Genomic DNA, 25938 nt, shown 5'->3' with positions numbered 1-25938 from the left:
ACTATTTTATAAAGTAAATAAACTGTGTGGATTTCCTTTATTTTGAAATTCCAATAAGGAAGTGTTATTTCTGCTCGTTCATTCAAACTTTTCCAAAGCACGTGCGTTGTGCTTTAACAGGAGGGGGCGTGTCCGCATAGGGCAGCCCCCTTGTATTTAAATATACAGTAGTTCAGGGAGGCTGCTTTCGTCGGATGTTTTTTCGTCCTGTGAGGCGAGCCGAGCGGGACGTGGGGGTGGACATCCGTCGGTAATGCTCCTCACTCAGGACTATATATATAACATTTGATGACATCGTCCAGCTAGAGAGACGCTTTCAACGCTAAAAGACGAGCGGAGAGGGAACTGCTCGTTAGCAGGAAATATGGACTTGCAAATACTGGATCACAGACTCCGGGTCACCAGCATATCCAAGAACGGGCTGGTCAATTACACTCACCCTCTAATAAAACTGATATTTCTCCGCAACAGGACGCGGTAAGTCGGCTTCCTGCTCTGACCATGTGGTTGTGAATCAGCCTGGAAATCCAGTTCGGATACTGGGTGGCCGAGCTATTGTTGGGTTGTTTGTCTGTGCATGCCTCACTCTGCAGCTGCTGTAGGGACGATGAACTGCAGTGCAAGAAGCCGATGACTTCAGGGAAGTGCATTTTCTCACATGGGTGCAATTTGAAAAAAAAAAAAAATCCTTGCAGTTGAATATTAACATTACTCATTTGTGTTTTTTCATATGTAAAACATTTATGTGACTGCATCCTGCTTCATCTGTAGGTGTGACCTCAAGGTTACCAACAAAAGTTTTTTTGTTGTTGTTGTTTTCTTTTGTATCTCCAACACAAACTTGACCTTTTTGACTCCTAACCCACATCCATTTTTTAAGTTGTTAACATCTCATGATTTCAGATAATCCCTGGGAATCCAGATGTTGCTATGTAATTGTCTAGTTCTCTGACTGACCCACATGTGCATGGATAGAGGAAGAGCTCTATATCTACTGCTGTCAATAAGCTGATGAGAAAATGCAGACAAAAATAAGGAACACATATCACACTGTTGTCAGAAATCTACTGCTTGCTGTCAAAATTTTACATCGTTGTAAAATATCTTACAGCATTCATACCCCTGGAACTTTCTCACTTTTTATGTTACAACCGCAATTTTTTAAATTTATTGGTATTTCATGACATAAACACAGCGCCATCTAGTTGCAGAAGTGTGATGTAGGAAGAGCAAGTTGCATATTTTCTATTTTCTGTAAGCTGCAAAATGGAGTGTGCATTTGTCATCACAGCTGCCCTGAGTCAATATTTCCTTTTGCATCTATGAGCTATGATGTTTGCACATTTGTTTTTGCAAAATAAGTCTGGCCAGTAAATGCAAAAATTAAATTTCTTATTGGATGTATGTCTGGACTTTGACTGGGACAGTCTTGCAAATGAATGAACATGTCTTGATAGTTTTGCAGTCAATCCAAACTCTTTTTATTATTATTATTTTCAAATGATCCACAGAAAAGTCTGCAGTGAAATTTTCAAACTCGCTTCATTTCCCAACACTTCTTTAACCAGCTGCACATCTTTGTCACTCATGTGCATCTGATGGTTGCAAGCCTGTCACAATAACACATTTTGATTGGCAATAATTTGGTAATGGCATAAAATGCAAGTACACCTTTGGATTATTATGCAAAGTGATTAATTGGTGATTGCTTATTACGACATCTGCTTTAAATTAAAGTGTAAAGCATATGAACTTGTACTTTCAGACACTTCTTTCTTTGTCTGTTCATACCTTGTGGTCTCCTGCCATTAGTCATTGTGTTGAGTAATAAACTAAGTTTTAACATGTCTGTAATAAATGAACTTGCCAAAAGGCATGATCTGGTTGCCAAGGTTTATGACATACCATTCTGCTTTCTGAAGTTTTCTCTGACGTAATGCAGTGCTGCCCCTCCCTCACTACCTCAGCTGGCTGAAATACATCTTTTCAAATGCATAAGAACAGCATATTTGGGTACTAGGATTTTTTTTTTTTTTCAAATGCAAAGAATATACAGTATTATAGTGTTGCTATTAACTTGGGCAATGCTCTACATTTCTACAGAATTTTACAGCAAAATGCTATTCTATAAAGAAGGTTATTATAGGACCAAGCTGAATGCATTGACCTGGAAATAACCAGTAAAAACATTCATGCCTACTTCTGTGACCTCTATTGTGTTCTTCTCTCTTTCTTAACATATTGTGTGTACTTTGATGTTCCATCATGATGTTGGGACATCACTTCTATGGTGAATGTGTTTTGCTTTGCTTTTCCTGTTCTTATTGTGTACTTTTAGTTTTTCCTCTTCCTGTAAAGCTACATTTGATTGAAAAGGGAGGAGTGCTGGAGAAAGTTGAGCAAAAACAAGCCTGGTTTGGCTTGAATGGCTTCCCCCCCACCCCTCCTTTCAGGCCTTCCTCTATTCATTAAAGAACAGCTCCCTGGCTTGAACACAGTGGGTTTGACAGCAGTTCTGAGAGGAATTTTAATGAGTGGATCTCTTACAGCGTTGCAAATTGCATATTATTACATTGTAGATCGTCCTTAAACATCCATTACAAGAGGAGTTTTGGCACAGACTTAGGATTAAACTAGCTATATTTACTCTGCCACTAATATTTAAAAAATGCGGAATAATGGATCCAATCCATTCACAAAGTCTGACAAAGTATTCATTATGCAATCTTTGCTTGTAGTCTTGTATTGTACTTTTAGGAGGGGTTATTATCACAGCCCAGTATGTTGGTTTCTCTGCATTGTGGATGTAGCCCTGCAGGCGCTACACCGTTCTCCTTTTCTTCTGTTCATCTGTTAAATAACAAGAGCATGGCTTGGAACAATGCGTCAGCTGAGCCAGAAACCCAGTTTTTCACATTTCTGCTTCAGTAATCTTCTAAAGTTGAGGCTCTCGCTCCAATTTATGTTCTCACTGCCCAACTCTAATCAAGGCTACATGCATTCTTTTGTACGAATTAGACATAAGCCAGAGTTTTCTCCAGTTCAACATATCAGTGAGTAACCCCTCCCAACTGTTGCTTTACACCAGGGGTGCCCAAAGTCGGTCCTGGAGGGCCGGCATCCTGCAGGTTTTAGTTCTCTCCTTGGTTTAACGCACCTGGATTAAATGATGGCTTGTTAGAAGGCCTAAGAAGAATACTGACATGTTGAAAAGGCAGTTGGTACTGCCAGGGAGAGAACTAAAATGTGCAGGATGCCGGCCCTCGAGGACCAACTTTGGGCACCGGTGCTGTACACTGCCCATCAGCAGGCTTAAAGAGAGATCCCAAACCTGTCCACTTGGAGCTCAGTTTTTATTTTATTATGGTTTTTTTTCCCCCCGCAGACTACCTGTCTCATATTATATTGTAAAAAAAAAACATTTTTCTAAAAGTTACCTCCTGCTCATATTCCTATTTTGTTTTTGTCCCTGTTTTAAGTGAGTTAAGATTAAAAAATATGTTTCTATTATGGCCAAATAATGAGCAAGGAGAGGCATTTTTCGTTTTACTTTCTTCAAAGTCATTTACATACACTTTCTTCAAAAACATTGTAATCCCAGGTGATGATGCAATGCTTTGTTAGCTTCTGATTTAACTTGAAACACATTTCTTTATGGTGTGACTTTATAAAGAAAAAAACAAAACAAAAAACATAGCCCTCAACCAAACTATTCAAAAGAATGTAAAATGTCAATGTCAAATTTATTTATATAGCACTTTAAAACAGGTATAAAACTGCACCAAAGTGCTGCACAGGAACGACAGTAACACAAATAGATAAAAACAGAATATCAAAAAATTGCTTCAGTTAAAAGCCAACGAATAAAAATGAGTTTTGAGAAGCGATTTAAAATAATTTGGCTGCTAGCAGATCTAATCTGAAAAGGCAAATTGTTCCATAAATTAGGAGCAACAACAGAAAAAGCCCGATCTCCTTTCCTTAGTCGGGTCCGAGGGAATGTTAAAGTATAGAAGTTAAGAGAACTTTGCCATCATCTGGTGATATGTCGGTTTTATTTCTTATATTTTGCATCAGTTTTCTCTTCTCTTATCATGTTTTCTCAGCTGGAATGTTGTTTGTAACCCCCCACCAACACCACCAGCCGCCCTCGGCCAACAACCCCTAATACCACCCGTTGCTTCGTGCGGCTGGATCAAAGTCCGGAGTCTTGTGTGCTTTGGTTTTCATCTCCGCTCTGTCTCTACCTGTTGCTTTCTTCATCTCTAAGTTATTTTCCTTCCTGCATCAGAGGAAGGAGCTTATTTTTCCAGCCCATTACCACCAAGTATCATGCTGGTGCGGTCTATTGGAGTTCTCTGCTAACATTAGAGCTTCACAACACTTGAAACAGGCTGCACCTCATCTCCGATCCTCCATGTTTCTCCGTTTACAGAGCCTTATTTTCTCCTTCAAACTAAAATTGAAGGAGAAAACTGAGAACTCTGTATGACGACTCTCGACAAATTATCAAAGATCCCTTTCTCTTTAATTTTGCTGCGTTTCTCTTTGTATTTGGTAATGAACCAATGCCTCTCTTATCAATCTAATCTGTACTTTGCAAACAGGAAATCAAACAGATGTGGTTCCTTCATGATGCTTGACAACAAAAAGTGAACATATTGCTTTTACTTCGCTTGTTTCACTCGCTCATGCAGGGTTGTTGCACCTGCAGGAAACTGCGAGCTGCGGAACTGAAGGTTCATCAGGAAGTGAGAAGGTCTTTCTAACACAATGGGCTGGCAGAGCCTGCTAGCACAGCTGACAGTTACTGTTACAGTGTTTTCTCTCTGTGCTTTTTCCCTCTTTGTCTCTCAGTGGTGTTATTGTCCAATCCCATGGCAGGGATTAGTTTTTGCTGAGTCAGGAGTTTTTGCTCTTGCACTCAGGCATCAGCTCTAATAGCTTATGCAGGCTGATCTGCTGAGGAGGAGGGTGTATCCTCAGAGGGATACCATGAAGCAGGAAAATGTGATACTTCCTGTGGATGAAATGTCTGCCCTACAGATGTGACTTTTCATTCACAAATTAAAAGCCTTGCTTAGCTTGATAAATTGCTTTTTTATTGTTATAACGGCAAACAATTTTTCTTAGCCTCTCTTAAAAATAGGAGAACGTTTGCATAAGTCCTGAACTGCTTAAACATGACCTAAGTGGTCTTTTGTGTCCAGTGGTTTGGGACACAAATCTCATAAATGCAAACTTAGCTTAGATTTTAGGCTTAGTTTTATAGGTCAAATCAAAACTTAGAACTATTCTTCTTGAACTGTTTTCAGCAAGGTTTTTTTTGCTCTGTCTAGGGCTGTGTTTACGCAGAGACTAGATTAGGTGTGTCTGCAAATATGTCTTGTGAATATTTCTGTGTGCATCTGTGGGATGCACAGAATGACATTGCAATCAAACTCTCTAGTGTGTCATGCACATTTTATTAATTATGATCTTTTTTTTACCTTCCTTCTCTATTCCAGATGCAAGTTTTTTAGCCTGACAGAAACACCTGAGAACTACACAGTTGTCCTTGATGAAGAAGGATTTAAAGGTAAAATAGTTATGCATGAACATGTGAATTCAATTTAGAATTTCACCTTGGTTCACAGGCTGGGCTGGAAAAGCAAACTGGACTACCTGCAGACAATCCATCAACCTAGCTTCTTTGCATTGCTAAGGCCAATAGCACACAAACAGAGACATTTGTCATATTAATTTAAGTGACAAGAAGAATGTTGGACTTTCTGCCCAGAACATTTTGTACTTCACTAGAACCTCAAGTGCAGAACTTAGGCCTCATGGGTTTTTCCTTAAGCAGAATTTGTATGTATTTGATGGGCAAATAAGAACAATGTTTCTGACCAATATCTTGTCATGAACAAAGACAGTTTCATCAGGGAGTTCAGTCTGCTTTTTTTTCTCAGTTTCTGAGTGATGCTTTCTTTCAGTATTTTACCTCAAAGTGTATGATGGCACTTTTTTTGGAGATGTGATCGATTGACAAATAGATGTTTTTTTTAGATTGCATTCATCATTGCCGTACCCGCTGATGCAGATGTTGAAAGCATCCATTGCCTTCAGGGTTTTCTTGTTCTGAGTCCCTATTTTAGGAGCTAAGAGTCGGTGTATTGAGAAGCCACAAGGGGCTGTCTGTGAAAAATTATGCCAACTAGAGCAAAGGCTCTTTGAAGGGGAGGAAAGAAGGAGCATTCACAGTCAGATGCTGTTTGGTAATGTTTTTAGTAAGGCTGACCCATACTGAAACTTCCTGGCTTACCAGCAGTATCAAATTAAACCAAGCAATTGTTTATTTCCTATCATTTCAAAAGAAATATTTAATTTTGCACACTGCTGTAAAAATATTCTGGTCCAAATTTACAGAAAACGAGACTTTCTTGCATTTTCTTAAGTGATACAGAATATTCTAATGTAGTGCACTATTAATCACAATGTAAACGTATTTGCTTTTTAAAACATCTTACTTTCACATAACTTTTCTGTACCTGCCCTAAGAAGTTACCTTGATCTTGTATTTTCTTTGTATGTTTTACTTTATGTTTCCTAAGTAGACATATTTCCATTATAGCTATCCAGCTTTAGATTCTTAGGGATTTACATGATTAAGAATTGCCTTCAAAAATCCTCTTAATGACATGCTAACATGTCTGAATAGATAACAAATACTGAATACTGCATACTTGTTCTCGGTCTCAGTTTACAGTCTTCCTGGCTGGTGTTGGCACTGTGGCCTGACTTGAGCATAATATATTCTTGTGCTGCTTTTGTGATATAAATAGTGGGAGTTCTTCAACTCTCTGCCATAAGGGGGGAGATAGCATTTCTGTTAGGATGGTAAAAACAGGAAATAGTAATTTTAAACTGCCTTATAATTTAGGACCTCAAGAAAGAAGAAAATGGATTGCATAAAATCTATGAGCTGACTTTATTGAGCTTTAGCATCAAATCCTATCCAGCATGCCTGCATTAAGGACTAATATGCTCTATATATAATGCCCCTATTTTACCTCATTGTCAATTTATGGTGTTAACATTGATAAACTGACTTTTATAGATGAAATTCTAGGACTTTGTTGTAGATTTCACACAGTGTCGTCCAGAGGTAGATGTGTCTTTAATGTTCATTAAAGGCTATGGCACAAAGTTTATGAATACAATGAAGTATCAGTAAAAGCTTGTAGTACTAAATCAAAGCTTTAAGTACTAAGTAATTCATTAAATTGAATCAGAAAATGTTGGAAAGTAAGAAATGTTCACCAGATTTTCTGTATTTAAATCCAAATAGAAAGTGGACATCAACTCTTGTTAAGTTAATGTTAAAACAGGCGGTTGTGGCACGCTTCTCTTGAGTCGCCCCCAGCTGGACATATGAAAGAATGCATGTCTGAGACACTTGTACATTCAATACAATAACAGTATTTCCATGCATCATAGGATCTGTTCAAAAGCTTCAGTTTTTATCTTGCTTTGCCATGTGGATGGTCGTGGACAGAAGGCCATGTTGTTTGCTGTTCGACATGGATCACTCTTTCTTCCCTTGACATTTGACAGAGCTGGCACCCTCGGAGCACCTCCAGGTCGAGAGCTCCATCTGGCTGCCCCTCAATGTTGCCTCCAACGGCAACGCCTCCAGCAGCTCGCAGGCTGTCGGCGTGACAAAGATTGCCAAGTCGGTCATTGCTCCGCTTGCCCAGCAGCACGTTTCCGTCTTCATGCTCTCCACATATCAGACCGACTTCATCCTGGTGAGCGTCCTCTTAAATACATTTGCAGAAATCTGTTGGAGTTCTTCCTACCTGTGAGAAGCTTTCAGTCCCCATGGTCTGGACCCCATCAGACAAAATAGGCCACTATGTCTGCATCTTGAGATAAACTAATTTCTGAGAGAGCTGACAGCATCAGAAAATTTGTTGATGTATTACATGTCAAGAAGTAAATGAGAAAAAATGTTTAACAACATGGAAAACCACTGCATCAGCAGGAATATTAATGATTTACTTGCTGACTGAATTGTTGAAAGACTGCATTCTTTAGGCTTTAAAACATGTCATCTAAAGATATGCAAATATAACATTACTTGCAGATGCATTTATACACACACCCCTGTTAAAATGCCAGGACTTTGAGATTTCAGATAAAAGAAGCCATGCTAAATCAATTTAAAAAGCAAATAATGTGACGTTCTATATATTTCTTGACTTGCAGTGATGCTAACAATAAAAATATCTATTCATTTTCAACTTTCTAACTGAAACCTGGAGGTTTTAGTTAAAAAATTAACGTTTTGAAGCATTAAAAATTTCATCCACCTTGATTTAAAGATAAAATAAAGTAACCATAGAGCTTGACACACCACAATTTAAAATCTCCAGAAAGTTCTTGATCAAAATATCAGTTTAAATGTCTGTACACTTATGAGGAAGGTTTTTTTTTTTTTTTTTTCACTTTTTCAAATTCTCTTCTCATGTTTGTAGTTAAGTTGTGGAGAATAAAAATAGCTGTAATTTTAACAGCGGTGTGTAGACTTTTAGGAGCTCCTGTGTTCAACACAGTTTTAAAATGTTGCATACGGTACATTATTTCAGTTTGTTCCCAATATTTGTGATGCAGGTGAGGGAGAAAGACCTGTCAGTTGTCATCAGTACGTTGAATGAGGAGTTCAACATTTTTAAGGAAGTGGAAGGAGAGTATGTGCCTGTGGGTTGCCAGGACTTTACCAACGGCCTCCTGAAGAACGGCAAAGAAGGTTTCAACATCGATTCTCTTAACCTTCAAACATTCATCCGACTTGCCTGAGGAAAAAAAAAAATACATTTCATTAGTAGACTCTGTCCTAGTGCAGAAAATGTTAAAAATCTAAAACTTGTTTGCTCACATTTTATTTAGTTAAAAAGTAGAGAATATATGTTTCTTTCCAGTGATAAAACCAAGTAAAAAAGTAGCATTTGTAGTCCATTTAAAAATTACCAGAAAAAGATTAAGGTTTCTATAGCAGCATATTTGTGAAAGTAAAATTATATTTTTGACTTAATGATTAAATTAATATGTTGGAGATTTTCTATGTAGTTTCTCTAAAAACGCTTTATTTCTCAGCCCTGTTCTTGACTTAGACTGTATTTCTAACAAACACTTTCTTTGCAATCAAATGGTTTTCAACAGCCAATACAAATGTTTTTTTTTTTTTTAACTGGTTCTGTGGAAACTTGTAGCTTCTTATGTTTTACCAAACCAGTTTCATCTACACTGCCACAGCTTGCATGTAGTCTTAGATGCCTTGTTATCTTCACTTTTAGTTTGGTACAAGATGAGATTCTTCTACATAAATAATTCTTCACAAAGTAGTTATGGCTTGTTCCTGTGCATTAATGTTCAAACGTCACTTTCATCTGTTTTATAAACTTTTGCTTAATATTTCAAGATATCCCTACAAATTTGTATATTTAACTTCTCCACTTTTTCTGTTAAGCTAAAAAAAACTAAGTGATAGACTTTGTGGTTAGTAAAATTTAGTGGTCAAACCGAGATCTGGTGTTAATAGTCATTCCAGTTTAAAGGATGTAGATCTGTATTCAGGAGGGCAGTAGAGAATTTAGATAGACGTCACTTGAAGAACAGAATCAACAAAGTCTGCTTTAGGTTATTCTGCACTAAATGGTGGCATCCTTTACAGGAAGCTATTGTTATGTAATCCTAAAGAACAGAACAAGGTCAGAACATCCTGAAAGGTTCATTCTTATGCAATCTCCTACGTCTTTGGTGAGGAATTAGATGAAAGATATTAATTGAATCTTTGACCTGATTATTAATGTTCAGTATTTTTGTTGGGAGATTAAAAATATTATCTTTTTAAACTCCAGCTGTGGACTTGATCCTTCCAGAAAAAAAAAAAAAAAAAGGTTTTTCTTTGGATTAAATTAGATTATTAAGAAATTAAATTGACTTCATCCTTTTCCTCAACCAGACACTAGCACATCCAAATTTTAAGGTGGTGTTGTGTTTGCTGTTCCTCCAGCCGTGCAGCCCACAGTTCACCCGGTGCTGATCCCACAGAACCAGTTCTGCGTCATGTCTCTGGACCCAGACACGCTGCCGTCCATCGCCACCACGCTCATCGATGTCCTCTTTTATTCCAACAGGTAAGATCAAATTTCTTCATACTACTGCAGTTCTGCACTGAAGCACAAGATGGCAGCAGACAATCTCATTTCATTATTCGCTCAAACCATGTGAAATGACACCAGGTTGCTTTTGCATAGTTTGTTGCACTCTATTTGTATTGCTGTAATTATTGATGTAAAACTGATAATCCAATGTGGGTATCTTAAAATAGACTAAGCATCTTTTTCAAAATCCTTATTTTTGTCATATTATCTTTTTATTTTTTTAAAAACTTAGTAATCATCCGCTAGAAGCTGAAGTCATCAAAATGACAGAAATAAACACTTGAATTCTCAGTATAATGAACATATTCAGTGTGAGAATTACTTTCTAAAACAAATGTATTTTTCAAAGATAATTGTATTTAGGGATATACCCGTGTATATATAGAATAAAATGTAAAATGAATATTTTTGCTGCCATTGGTTTTTGTCATTCTGAATGCGTTTTTGTGTTTAGTCCTAAGGAAGAAAGCGAATCGTCTACAGGTCAGGACTTGGAATGTATCAAGTTCTTCTCCTTCTCCCTCATCGACGGATACATCTCATTAGTGATGGACACTGAGGCTCAGAGACAGTAAGGATTCACCCACCAACTCCTCAGAAGTCTAACAGAATATAGACATTAAACCATTAAAACATCATGTTTTTATATTGAACTTTTATTAGTTGTTCTCGAGTATACATATTTGAACATTTAGTAAAGCAAAATTATTTTGTTCCAGGTTTCCTGCTGACCTCCTGTTCACCAGCTCCTCCGGGGAGCTCTGGCGGATGGTCCGTATTGGTGGTCAACCGCTGGGTTTTGGTGAGGCAGTCTGCTTTACCTTTTTTATGATTTTGACAGAACAATAACCACTTTAATGTCTGTATATCTAATTACTTTATACTAGAGCTTAAATCAGCAATGAAAAAAAAAGATCTATTTAAATATTTTACCAGTACAACCTTTGTAAGACTCATCTTACAACTTTCAACATTATTAAAAAAAATGTATCAAGCAAAATTATAAAAATTAACAACATAGTACTAAAAAGCTGTCACAGGAATTGAACACAGCATCCTATTTCCTAGTTAGCGTGTATAAATCCATTGCATTTGATATTATTATTCCTGAATAACCATAAAAATGTGATGCAATCAGAAACTACTTTCTGTGTCTTTAATGGTTGTGCAGGACTCTCCACTTCTTCTGGATATGACTCGGTGTCAGAGATGTACGGTTATACAACTGTGCATCTGTTTGTGTGTTGATAAAATCAGAAATGCTTCTTCTGAAAAATGTTCTTTAAGTATCCCATTTCTCTTCATATTATTTTCCTTCCTTTCCTAATATAACACAACAATGACATAAATTTCAAACAGCTATAGAGGAACTCGAGGCCAGCTTTCAAGAAACAAAAACACATGTGCACTTGGAAACTTAATTTCAAGTTACAAGTTAAAGAGCTCAAAAATGACCTTCTTTAAAACTAGTACTGACAAACCCTTTGACATTTTTTTCTCAGTGGAAGAAATGTGCTTTTGACTGCTCTGTCAGCAGTTTGAATCTGGGTTTTAATGTGGCTAGTGCAACTCTCATGCTCAAATCATATGATCATATTGTGTGTCCTATTATCTTTAAATGCCAAGCAGTTCAAATAGCCAATCAAAAGTCACTTATAGAAAGGAAAAGATGTAAACGGCTGGAACGGTATGTAGCCTATTTTAGTCTTCTCCTCTTATGTATCTCTGGTATCCTAATGACCAGCAAATCCTCACAGATCTCTAGATATGTCATGTAAACCAGAAGTTGGGCAATGTGTGTCATCTGTAGATTCATCAGTGGCTTATAACATGTACTCTGCATATTTTCATCAAGCTGTGACAGAGCATCATTTGCTAAAATGTTTCAGTTGATCTGATTGTAGTAATAGCTGACATAGAGATTTGTTTGATTTGGCTACTTGGTTTAATTTTTTTGGTTTTTGGGTTCCTTCAAGCAACATCTCTGTAGCATCAGAGGTCATGTTGGTTCCTTCACAGTCAACATGTCACTGAAGGATTTTTTTTATACTGCTAAAATGCATGCAATTTGAAGTGATCACTCATATGGCTGTGCCATAATGATCTCTTAGTTGGTTTCTTCAAAGAAGTTAGGTCATTGTTCGTTTTTGTAGTAATATTCCTGTTTTTTATTAAGGGGGCAGTAGTATGTAAAATCAACTTTTTGGAGCTTTACATCTTGTTACAATGTCAATCCCTAATCAAAAAGATGCATTGAGTGTTGCTCTGATTATGTTGTCCATGTTTGATAAATCCTTTAGTCTCCCATGGCAACCATTCAACGGTGCAAAATGCTTGTGAAGACCCAAAGCTCCTCTTTGGAGCTGCAGTTTCCAAGTCACCTGTAGTTGCCCCCACTGTGCTCCTTCAAGATAGCCAGCAACACAATTAGCTAGAGAACACGAGCAGAACGATTCTGGATCAGCTGCAGCTGTCCAAATATTTATTTATTTTTTTTGTCAGATCTGTAAAGACACTGTTGCAGTAATCAATGCGACTAAAGATGATCACATATAAGAGTTTCTCCAGATCTTTCTGGAGCATTGGTACTTTAGTCCCCAAAATGTACGTATAGTATTTTATAACTGAAGTTAACATAGTTATTTGATTATTCTATAACATTTATCGTGCTATAAAATTTCACATAATATCACACAAGATGGTTGTGTAATATCCTGTGGGACAATGACAATCATTGTCCCACAGGATATGAGAAATAAAGGTTTGTTCATTGGAAAGATAAACCTGTACCGGTTGGTTTTAAAATGTACATTTCTGAATCAACTTTTCTCACCATTCAACCACATCATATCTGCCTATGCATTCTGTGGCTGCACTGACTATGTTCATACAGGAAATCTTGAGCTTGATTGTGGATTTTTGCTGAGATATGATTTTGGGGGGGATATTTCTGTGTGTGTGGGTGTTCTTATCACTAATTAAATGCGACTTCTGTGTAAATGGCTTGCATCCTCAAATTGCCCCACATGCACAAAAGAAGAACATTGACATGACACAGTAGCACATTATTTGAGAAGGTAATAATTTGTGGAGCCATTTATGGATCGATTTTATCATTTATACAGCAACAAGTGGTAACGACACCGTTCTAAAAACATAGCTACTCGAATGAAGCTAACTAATAGCAGCGACTTTTTGTGGAACATGTACTGCAACTTCTGTAGGAAAGTCTGGATGTTTAGTCAGAGCTGGAAGTGGTCTGATGCAGTGAGACCACTCATGAGTTCATAAGTAATGCATGGTTTACCAGGTCTGTTAATTTTATTGCACAGTAATAAAACAACTCCAGATTAATATATTTTCTATATTTCAGCAAATAATTTTCTGGTACTGATTAACATTCTGGATAGAACCAGCATTTGATCCAGACATATATTTTATACTGTGGAAAGTTAGACATGAATGTCCAAAACTGTGCCCTCATACAAAATATATTCATATCTTGACATCGAGAAGGTAAATTCCAGCTTTCGTTTTTTACTGTGCTTTCTACAGAAAGCATGGTGATTATTTCCTTTTGAAATGGAACCATGAAGACTAACCAACATTTTCAAAAGAAAAAAACAAAAGCACAGAAATTCACAGAAAACTCAAGAATTTTTTTCTGTGCATTTGTGTTGATTTAGAATTACAAAAATGAGGGACACGGAAAAAGATCATGGAATAAAAACTGTTTAATATTTTGGAGAAACCATGATCTGCTGTGGAGATTTGTACAGAATTGGATCACCGCTCCTCCTGAACATCCTAATTACTAATATAAAACTGACTAGAGGCAGAGCTATCACAACTTCATTTTTCTTCCATGTTTAAAATTTCCCAAAGATCATGTCACCCTGGGCAGTGAGCCATATTGCCCATACTGGCAACAACTGACTATTCAGTTGTTATTTCTTTTGCATTAAGGCATCATTGGTTTTATCTTATTATTGCAGTACTATAATCTATGAAGCTATAATCTACAATAATATGATGTTTTTACATTGATGGCATTTCCTCCATGTGTTTCAGATGAATGTGGCATAGTCGCCCAGATATCTCAGCCCCTGGCAGATGGTGACATTTCTGCCTATTACATCAGCACCTTCAGCTTTGACCATGCTTTGGTGAGTCTAGAAGGTCTCCATATAACACCTGTGGCGACAGAAACTAAATGTACTTCTGGTTTGCATCTTGATGATAAAAACTAGATTCTGAAAGTTATTTTCTTAAAGATTCAGCTATTTGGAACTTTTGTCATCTTCCTGAAGACTTATGATTCAAATTTAAGGGACTTTTTTTGTACAAGTAATTCAGTCTTATGACTTGTAGGAAAAACTCTTGCAGCATGTAAAAAATGACACTCTGAAGTGGAAAATTATGCCTTTACTTAGTCTTTACTCACAGGTTTTGCATTGGAGCTTACTCATTCTTTTCTTTTCCATGCACTTGAGATATCCAGATTATTCAAAACGTCAAAAACGTCTATTCTGGCGTTTTGATCCCTAAGTTTTTGGGCTTAGATTTGTGTACCTTCTTAGATCCCAGAGCAGCTTTGTGGTTTTCTGACATTATGATTATTGATTTTTATAGGACTTGTAAAAAAAAATGTTGGTACTAACATTGAAAAGTAATACATATTCTTGAATTGTATTGGGGCATACCAAGACTTCAAAGTTAATGAAAAAAAAATGTACGGCTTGTTGTCAATGGTTTCCACTTGTGATTTTTTTTTTTTTTTTCTGATGTTAAATTGGTGAACTTGAAATGGTTTGGAAATTTGCTTTCTTATCTCCCCAGATTTCTGGGCAGTATCAGTTGCTCCTCTATGGTGTTTTCTTTAGTCTTTCCATCTTAGTGTTATATTAATACACTTGTAGACTTAGATTTAGACTTAGACTTGTACTTTATTGATCCCTTGGGAAGACTCCCTCAGGAAATTAAAGTTACCAGCAGCTCACAGGCAAAAAAGTGGCACACAGTAAGTATATGCAAAAGAATACAAAAAAATACAAATTAAATACAAGGTACACAGTAAATGTAATAAGAATATAAATGCAACACAAAAGGAAAATATAGCAATTTGGTGGACAGATTGACCAGTGATATGGTATTGCACTGTATGGTTAGGCCTGATAAATATGGAGTTCACATTTGTAGAAAACTACTCCTTCCTCCCTCTTTCGTGTGTCACCTCCTACCCCCCCAATGAGGAGTTGTACAGTCTGAAGGCGTGGGGGACAAAGGAGTAGCAAAACTGCCTAAAATCCTGCTTTTATAACTACCATTTAATTAAAGCTCATTCTCACCTTTCAGTGGTTTTCATCTGTGTTTAAATGATTGTCACACCTGATTCTGGAACGGCTTTGTTTGAATGCTCCAACACCCTCAAGAATCTGAACTGAAACTTATGTATTACTCTAGCTTTTTGTATGTATTCTGAAACTATGGAAGCCCAATTTATCCCCAAAGTTTCAGATGAACTGAACTTGTAAATATCCTACATGTGGAAGGACTGAGATACAAATTTTCTGATACACTCTGAAGTTTTCTAAAACAAAATGTTGGAATATGTGACTGACTAATGATGCTCCCTTTACTCAACCACTTTACTTTACTTAAGTGTCTTCCAGATAATATGGACAGTTGAGCAAATAATACAGTTGTGAAATCTGTCCCAGCCTTTTATTTATGTATTTATTAGTCATTTTACTATCATTTTTATTCATTTGCTTGTGTGACATTGACATTTTGTTTTTTTTTTGTTGTCCTATTGTCTCATGTGCTTATTGTCTTTTGATGTAATTTTATTTGAAAATCTTCATTGATTTTCAAATGTGTATATATATATATATATATATATATATATATATATATATATATATATATATATATATATATATATATATATATATATTATATATATATATAAAAAAATTCCCTTCTCACCCACCGCGGGTGGTTCTTATCCTCTGAACTCGGGTCCTCTACCAGAGGCCTGGGAGCTTGAGGGTCCTGCAGTATCTTGGCTGTGCCAAGGACTGCACATTTCTGGACTGAGATGTCTGATGTTGTTCCTGGGATCTGTTGTAGCCACTGCTCCAGTTTGGGGGTTACTGCCCCGAGGGCCCCGATGACCACAGGCACCACTGTGGTCTTCACCTTCCAGGCCCTCTCCAGTTCTTCCCTGAGGCCCTGGTATTTTGATCTCGGGGTTTCCAGTCCATATTCTGCACAGATGTTTCTGTACACAATGCCTGCCACTTGGTTATGTCGCTCCATGTACGCGTTCCCTGCCAGAGCATCTCCTGCCAGGAGATGCTCTGTCCCCGCTACTGTTCTGCATAGGCCTGAACCCCCTCAGCCAAATTATCAACAAGACTGGCTACGGATACCGACTCAAAAATGGGGCCAACATCAGTCACCTCCTCTACATGGATGACATCAAGCTGTATGCCAAGAGTGAGCGAGACATCGACTCACTGATCCACACCACCAGGATCTACAGCACTGACATTGGGATGTCATTCGGACTAGAGAAGTGTGGTCGGCTGATCACAAAGAGGGGGAAGGTGATCCGCACAGAAGGAGTCTCACTCCCACAAGGAACAATAGCAGACATAGAGGACAGTTACAAGTACCTAGGTATACCACAAGCAAATGGCAACCTCGATGAGGCCACAAGGAAAGGAGCCACAGCTAAATACCTCCAACGAATAAGGCAAGTCCTGAGAAGCCAGCTCAATGGCAAGAACAAAATCCGTGCGATAAACAGCTATGCCCTGCCAGTAATCAGATACCCTGCTGGAATAATCAGCTGGCCAAAGGAGGAGATAAAAGCCACAGATATTAAGACTAGAAAGCTACTAACCATGCATGGAGGGTTCCATCCCAAATCCAGCACCCTGAGACTGTACACGAGCCGCAAGGACGGAGGCAGAGGACTAGTGAGTGTGAGAACCACTGTCCAGGACGAAACAACTAAGATCCATAAATACATCAGGGACAAAGCCTCAACAGACAATGTGCTCAGTGAATGTCTCAGACAACAGGGAACGGAGGCTGAGGTGCCAGAGATACCATCATGGGAGGACAAGCCCCTACATGGGATGTACCACCAGCAAATAACCCAAGTGGCTGATATCAGTAAATCCTACCAATGGCTGGAAAAAGCTGGACTCAAGGACAGCACAGAGGCCCTCATCCTGGCCGCCCAGGAACAGGCCCTAAGCACCAGAGCAATAGAGGCCCAGATCTACCACACCAGACAAGACCCAAGGTGTAGGTTGTGCAAGGAGGCCCCTGAGACAGTCCAGCACATCACAGCAGGTGCAAGATACTGGCAGGGAAAGCGTACATGGAGCGACATAACCAAGTGGCAGGCATAGTGTACAGAAACATCTGTGCAGAATATGGACTGGAAACCCCAAGATCAAAGTGGAAACACCCCCGAAGGTGGTGGAGAACGCCAGAGCTAAGATCCTGTGGGACTTCCAGATCCAGACAGACAAAATGGTAATGGCGAACCAACCAGACATTGTCGTAGTGGATAAACATCAGAGGAAAGCCGTTGTGGTAGATGTAGCAATACCAAGTGATTGCAACATCAGGAAAAGGAGCACGAGAAACTAGAGAAATACCAGGGCCTCAGGGAGGAACTGGAGAGGGCCTGGAAGGTGAAGACCACAGTGGTGCCTGTGGTCATCGGGCCCTCGGGGCAGTAACCCCCAAACTGGAGCAGTGGCTACAACAGATCCCAGGAACAACATCAGACATCTCAGTCCAGAAATGTGCAGTCCTTGGCACAGCCAAGATACTGCGCAGAACCCTCAAGCTCCCAGGCCTCTGGTAGAGGACCCGAGCTCAGAGGATAAGAACCACCCGCGGTGGGTGAGAAGGGAATTTTATATATATATATATATATATATATATATATATATATATATATATATATATATATATATATATATATATATATATATATATATATATATATAAACCAGGTAGAGGACCCGAGCTCAGAGGATAAGAACCACCCGCGGTGGGTGAGAAGGGAATTTTTTTATATATATATATATATATTATATATATATATATTATATATATATATATATATATATATATATAAAAATTCCCTTCTCACCCACCGCGGGTGGTTCTTATCCTCTGAGCTCGGGTCCTCTACCAGAGGCCTGGGAGCTTGAGGGTTCTGCGCAGTATCTTGGCTGTGCCAAGGACTGCACATTTCTGGACTGAGATTTCTGATGTTGTTCCTGGGATCTGTTGTAGCCACTGCTCCAGTTTGGGGGTTACTGCCCCGAGGGCCCGATGACCACAGGCACCACTGTGGTCTTCACCTTCCAGGCCCTCTCCAGTTCTTCCCTGAGGCCCTGGTATTTCTCCAGTTTCTCGTGCTCCTTTTTCCTGATGTTGCAATCACTTGGTATTGCTACATCTACCACAAAGGCTTTCCTCTGATGTTTATCCACTACGACAATGTCTGGTTGGTTCGCCATTACCATTTTGTCTGTCTGGTTCTGGAAGTCCCACAGGATCTTAGCTCTGGCGTTCTCCACCACCTTTGGGGGTGTTTCCCACTTTGATCTCGGGGTTTCCAGTCCATATTCTGCACAGATGTTTCTGTACACTATGCCTGCCACTTGGTTATGTCGCTCCATGTACGCTTTCCCTGCCAGTATCTTGCACCCTGCTGTGATGTGCTGGACTGTCTCAGGGGCCTCCTTGCACAACCTACACCTTGGGTCTTGTCTGGTGTGGTAGATCTGGGCCTCTATTGCTCTGGTGTTTAGGGCCTGTTCCTGGGCGGCCAGGATGAGGGCCTCTGTGCTGTCCTTGAGTCCAGCTTTTTCCAGCCATTGGTAGGATTTACTGATATCAGCCACTTGGGTTATTTGCTGGTGGTACATCCCATGTAGGGGCTTGTCCTCCCATGATGGTATCTCTGGCACCTCAACCTCCGTTCCCTGTTGTCTGAGACATTCACTGAGCACATTGTCTGTTGAGGCTTTGTCCCTGATGTATTTATGGATCTTAGTTGTTTCGTCCTGGACAGTGGTTCTCACACTCACTAGTCCTCTGCCTCCTTCCTTGCGGCTCGTGTACAGTCTCAAGGTGCTGGATTGGGATGGAACCCTCCATGCATTGTTAGTAGCTTTCTGGTCTTAATATCTGTGGCTTTTATCTCCTCCTTTGGCCAGCTAATTATTCCAGCAGGGTATCTGATTACTGGCAAGGCATAGCTGTTTATCGCACGGATTTTGTTCTTGCCATTGAGCTGGCTTCTCAGGACTTGCCTTATTCGTCGGAGGTATTTAGCTGTGGCTCCTTTCCTTGTGGTCTCATCGAGGTTGCCATTTGCTTGTGGTATACCTAGGTACTTGTAACTGTCCTCTATGTCTGCTATTGTTCCTTCTGGGAGTGAGACCCCTTCTGTGTGGATGACCTTCCCCCTCTTTGTGACCAGCCGACCACATTTCTCTAGTCCGAATGACATCCCAATGTCAGTGCTGTAGATCCTGGTGGTGTGGATCAGTGAGTCGATGTCTCGCTCACACTTGGCGTACAGCTTGATGTCATCCATGTAGAGTAGGTGACTGATATTGGCCCCATTTTTGAGTCTGTATCCGTAGCCAGTCTTGTTGATAACTTGGCTGAGGGGGTTCAGGCCTATGCAGAACAGTAGCGGGGACAGAGCATCTCCTTGGTATATGCCACATTTGATGGACACTTGTGCAAGTGGTTTGCAGTTGGCTTCAAGGGTGGTTTTCCACAGCCTCATCGAGTTTGCAATGAAGGCTCTCAGAATCCTGTTGATGTTATACATCTCTAAGCATTCAATGATCCAAGTATGCGGCATTGAGTCATAGGCTTTCTTGTAATCAATCCAAGCCATGCACAGGTTGGTGTGTCGGGTTTTGCAGTCTCGGGCAACTGTGCGGTCTATGAGGAGTTGGTGTTTGGCTCCTCTGGTATTTACACCGATACCCTTCTGTGCCGTGCTCATGTGTTTATCCATGTGTTTGCTTATCTTGGCCGCTATGATGCCTGACATGAGCTTCCAGGTTGTGGAGAGGCAGGTTATTGGTCGGTAGTTGGGTGGGACTGGACCCTTTGATGGATCCTTCTGGATTAGGATTGTCCGCCCTTCAGTTAACCATTCAGGGTGAGTCCCACTTTGTAGCAGCTGGTTCATTTGGGCTGCCATTCGCTCATGGAGAGCAGTGAGTTTCTTTAGCCAGTAGGCATGGATATATATATATATATATATATATATATATATATATATAATATATATATATATATATATATATATATATATATATATATATATATATTCCATAGTTTAATCAGCAATGTCCGACTGTTTAGTCAGTGTTGTCTCCTACGTTTAGTGATGAATGATAATCAGATGTAAATCTGGTGAGGTTGGGCGTTTGCGTGTTTTTATATCCATGTCATGACTCTTAATGTTCCACCCAATGAATGTTTTAGTTTGTAACTCCTTTCCGTGCCTCGTTTTGCAGCATGTCATTGCATTACATTGTGTAATCGTAATTGTTCCTTCACCTTGAAAAACCCCCACAAATGGGCTCTAATAATAGTGAACTCGACTGACATGCATAGGAAGTCATTTTTTAAAAGTTCAACCATCCTTACACTTCTGAGAAAGTTTCTAAAATGACTAGTTGATTAATGCAGTCAGTGAGAATCTGCCCAGGAGTGAAAAAGAAAAAGTTGGAGGCAGAAGAAAAGAGTAAGTCGAGGTCAACTTAAAAAAAAAAAATAGTTTTTCAAAAGCAGAATATCTCCCTTTAATCAATATTGCCACTGTTCACTTCTGATGTCATCTTTCTAATGAACCTATATATATATATACTTATATATGGCAGTCTTTTTTTTGTTGGTAAAATGACGCATGACATTTTTTGTAAATTGAAAGAATGAACAATAACTGGAAATGAGATAAAAATAAAACACTCAGGACAAATGCAACAACCAAATGATTAAAATCATTCCTAACTGATTACAAAACCAAACCTTTGTCACTGCAGCTATGGGAGGTTATTGGCTGACCTCTAATACAGCAAATTATAGTTATTTAGTATTTATCTAGGTTAAATCACTTCATCGAACTGAACTTTTATATTGGCAGTTCACAAATATTTTATTTCATGGCATTGGTCTGGTATTGTATTTCTATCCATGTGCATCCTTGCTTGTCCTGTTATGTTCCTGTTACCTAACTTTCATGAAGAAAATTCTCTTTTATGCTTTTCCTTATCTTTTGTTTCAGCACTTTCTGTTTTAATTAGCTTTTAAACCCCTTTTCCCTTTAGTTTTCAGTGGGACAAGGTTTTGATAAAACCTAAAAGCTTTTATAGTAGACCAAAAAGTGGTTTGATGGAAAAAGGAATTCATAATGTGTTTTTGACCTTGATGAGTGGCTGTATTCTTCTCATAACTATGTTTCTAATAACAATATAGGTACAGTAAATGAAAGTTCTGTTACTTTTCTTTTCCAGGTGCCCGAAGAAGACATCGTGAGTGTCACAGACATGCTCCATCACCAGAGGAATGAACCGTCCACCACTTGACTCGTTGTGTCCTCCCCTCCTTGGTCAGTTCTTCTTGGACAGCGGTATCAGGAAAAGATGTTAACCGTGCCTAGATCCTCACTGCATTGCCAACAGTATTAACGACTACGACTTTGCCATTAAAACCAGGAGCGCTTCTTTTGGACTTATCCAAAGCTCGTCTGTGACCCTTCTTATCTTAGCTAAGCTGAAAAATATTTGCAGACAGCCCCACCATACCCCAGGAGGCCTTCAAGAACTCACATGATGGAGACAACAGCACACTTATACAATTCAAATCAGAAATTCAGGCACGAATAGGTAAGATAGACTCTTTGTATTTTATTCAAGATTCTATGATCTATGTGGTATAAAGTTAAAGTATTCTACAGGACTTCCTTATGTGGCAAACACAGATTACATTCTTCCTTTTATATGTACAACTTAAATAATGAGACTAATGCTGTTTTTTTTTTGTTTGTTTGTTTAATTTGGAGAAAATGCATGCGATGTACATGCACTTTGGAAGACCCATAAGCAGCAGATAGAAAAAATAGCAAGGGGGTCCAAAGTGTGGGTGTTCTCTGTTAAAGATCTCTTTAACTGAAAGTGAATGTTGCAATCAGCAACCACAAGGCTAATAGTAACTGACGTAGTCATAATTAATTGGAGTTTACTCATTTCCTGGAAGCTAAGCATCAAAAGTCATCCCTTCCCTTTCAAAAATGCAAATATGACAAGAAGATTGTGAGAGAATGTCATACTATTCCAAGCCTTCTCGGCAACCTTCAAAGGAAAGACTTGAAAATGTTATAGCTATAAGTTGTAATTCCAGCATGAGTTTCATAAATTAGCTCCTCAAAAAGTACAAGTATGTGAATATCAGGTTTCTAACTCCATGGCTAAAATATGTGAGAAGTAACCTGTTACTTATTTTCATCTAAGAGTATTATGAGAGCTCTTTAACAGAAGTTGTAGCTCATTTTCCTTTGATAAGAATTTGGAGTGTGAATTTATTATTTTTTTTCTATAATGGGTCAGCATTTTTAAACAATGCCATGGTCAATGACACTATGTCTTAGTTTTTGCTACTTGCACAATAAACCTTTAACTAATGAATTTCAATTAGACGATTTTTTTTTTTTTTTTTTGGTACAACTACGTTTTTCTACCATTTCTGAAGTGTTCTGTAAACCTTTGTAACTTTTGTGCTGCTTCTGTCATTCAATAAAAACGAATAATAATAAAAAAAGTCTTATTGTTGACATTGTAAAATAAATTTATTTTGCACATTGTTTGCCAAGAGCATAGTTGAAATGTTAAATACCTCATGACATTAAGGTATTTGGTCATTTAGGCTTTTTACAAAACGGAACTAATATGGTGATTAAAGCATTCTTTATGGATTTCTCATCACTATAGCTTTAAAAGGAAGTTTTGAAGTCACTGTCAACAATGTTACTCCTTCACATCTAAGCCAAAGACTTGGGTATAAAAGTGTGTCTTAAATGAGGACAAGTTCAGTAAATGTTTGCACCTAGACATTCAGTATTAGGCTCACATTAGTAACATTGCTTGTTTTATATATACTTATAGCCGTTTTTAAGCTATAAGTACATATAAAACAAGGCACCTGAGACGCCGAGGTCTCCGGTGTTAAATTTGTGTTAAATTGTTCATGAGTCCTAAGGTCTGGCGTCTTAGGACTCATTAACGTATTTTCAGAATGTGTTGATGCTTTCTGAAAATGCCTTTTCAGAACTAAAAACTCCAGCTATTTGGCTTCACCGCTGGCTTCAAAGAATGTATAGTTTGGGATGAAAAATAAGGTATTTGTTGTTTTTCTTCATTTTTAATCTGAAGACTCTAAAGTAAATTTTTAAATGTCAGATGAAAAATTAAGTTCTAAAAACTGAGATGAAAAGGAACCTGAGCATATTTTTGGGGTACAAGATCAGAAAGCATAGATGAGAAATTGTTTTCCTTGATCTCATCAAATAAGTCACTTTTTCTGATCTTTGGTTACCAGGTGGAAATCTTACATATCATGTTTTATGTAAATATAAAATGAAAATAACATAAATGTCATCTAGTTAAAAGCATAAAGGACAGCAATTATATTTTCTACTTAAATATTGAGACTTAGAGAAAAATCTTACTTAAACTTCCATACATAAATCCACTGTTGTGAAACTCCTGATATCGTAGGAATGACTTGCATTTTTATGTATCCTAGGTATAGAATGAGCTAATAGAAAAATCATAAAGGAAAAGAAAAACGTTTTAGGGATTGAAATTGAACAATAACTTCAAATTAATTCCTGAGTCTTTGATATTCTAAAACAATATGTTATCTGTCGTGACGCAAGTGTCTAAAAACATTTCAGTGGAATCTTACTGAATGACTGTGGAGAGTTTGTGCGGGAGTCAAAAGAAGTGGGTGTCATCTTCTATAAATGCAATATAGGCCACTATTGTCACTGAAGAGCAACACCTTGAGTTAAGGAAGTCACTTGCTATTGTCATTATGGGCTCTAAATTCAATGCATGTCTAATGCACTATGGTAAGTACTTTTAACTAAAAACATTTTTTTAGAGTAATACTTTCTATTTAGAAAGTATAATTTAATAGATTAGTTTTTGTTTTAGTCATTTTTTTATAAATACTTTATTGTTGTTTTATCTCAACTGGATTTACCTTTACTTTTTCTCTGCTGGTACATGCTACTTAATCTCAAACAAAATAATCAATTTCAGAATATTGTGAAGATTTGTGTTAAATTGCTATGATTTTCTTTCAGAACTTTGTGAACTGTAGGCTAAGTCACTTAGTGTTTGAAAAAGGCCTGGCCGACCTTGGCTTCTCTAAGTCCTTCATTAAGGACTTTTCAATGATGCCTAAGTTTTTTACATTTTTCCACGATGCCAAACAAGGATGCTGAATGTTTGAGATCCACATGCGTTCCTCTATTTCAGTTAAATTTATATAGCGCTGATTTAACCAGCATGTTGCAAATCAATTAAGAAGCAGCTTACAAAACTTTCTTTGTTTTTTTTCCATATTGTTTAAAGACATGGTAATTCCCACAGGAGATAGAATGGCCTTTAACAAATGTTATGTAATCCTAAATGAAAGAAATATTTACTGTCATTTGGGGAAGAAAATAATTTATATTTTTATGATTTTCTTCTTTACTTTGACTCTATTTAAATGGGGACAACGTACAACTTAGATACACATGTCATAATTTGATGCACTGTATCAGATCGTTGTCTATAGCTGAATCACATCTGCAGTCCCATTGCAGGCCGAGATAAGAAAAAGCCTCAAAACAATTAAATACTGAGACATAAATTACATAAAATAATCCAGCAACATTATTTCATGAGTATGTATTATCTTACACAACACGGAATCCCACATCACCAAACAATATTTTTAAAAGATCTTAATCACTGAATGTAAATGTTTGATTCCAACTGAATGTACATAATATATATATATATATATATATATATATATATATATATATATATATATATATATATATAATATATATATATATATATATATATATATGTTTTCTTTTTCTGTTTAGTGCTGGTCTTGATGCTTTTGGAGAATCATTGGAGTTTCGCACTTCCAACTCCAATTGGACACAAGTGTTCTTTCAAAAACACTGCGGATCTAACAAATCTACTGGTACACGAAACAAATGAGACACTGCAAATATATGTAAGTACCAGTGTAAGTGATTTTATAACTTGCTGTACCAAAGAATAATTCTGTTGCTAAATAAGTCCAAATGTTGCCATCAATTTTTACCCTCACCAAATTATTTGAATCAATTCTTTGTAAATTGTTGAATTTAACAACAACAACAAAAAAACATGACTAAATACCAAAGGCCAACCCAGAAGTACTTTCAATGGGGGGAAATAAAAAGAAAGATGTTAGTGGGTGTAATAGCTCCTTTCAGGAAGAGGAATTCATCTAGTATTGTGGAACTAAGTACCCAATATACTAGCATATACATTATTCTTTAAGAAGCAGAAGTAAAACAAAATTAACCTTTGACATAGCTCTTAAGATTACT

The 25938-nt window shown here is 37.8% G+C and overlaps 1 protein-coding gene across 1 annotated transcript; it reads left to right on the top strand.

The window, feature by feature from the left end:
* Nucleotides 1–179: 179 nt before the first annotated feature.
* castor1 (cytosolic arginine sensor for mTORC1 subunit 1) lies at nucleotides 180–23106 on the top strand. The gene is made up of 9 exons (XM_055039559.1): nucleotides 180–477; nucleotides 5508–5578; nucleotides 7597–7790; nucleotides 8656–8791; nucleotides 10058–10181; nucleotides 10663–10779; nucleotides 10928–11010; nucleotides 14280–14374; nucleotides 21791–23106. Exons 1-9 carry the CDS (start codon nucleotides 365–367, stop codon nucleotides 21860–21862), a joined length of 1005 nt encoding a protein of 334 aa, XP_054895534.1. The 5' UTR covers nucleotides 180–364; the 3' UTR covers nucleotides 21863–23106.
* The last annotated feature ends 2832 nt before the right edge of the window (nucleotides 23107–25938 follow it).

The sequence above is a fragment of the Poeciliopsis prolifica genome, unplaced genomic scaffold (assembly GCF_027474105.1).
Source record: "Poeciliopsis prolifica strain line A6 unplaced genomic scaffold, Auburn_PproV2 SCAFFOLD014, whole genome shotgun sequence".
NCBI lineage: Eukaryota > Metazoa > Chordata > Actinopteri > Cyprinodontiformes > Poeciliidae > Poeciliopsis > Poeciliopsis prolifica.
This window is presented reverse-complemented; position numbering and strand designations above follow the sequence as displayed.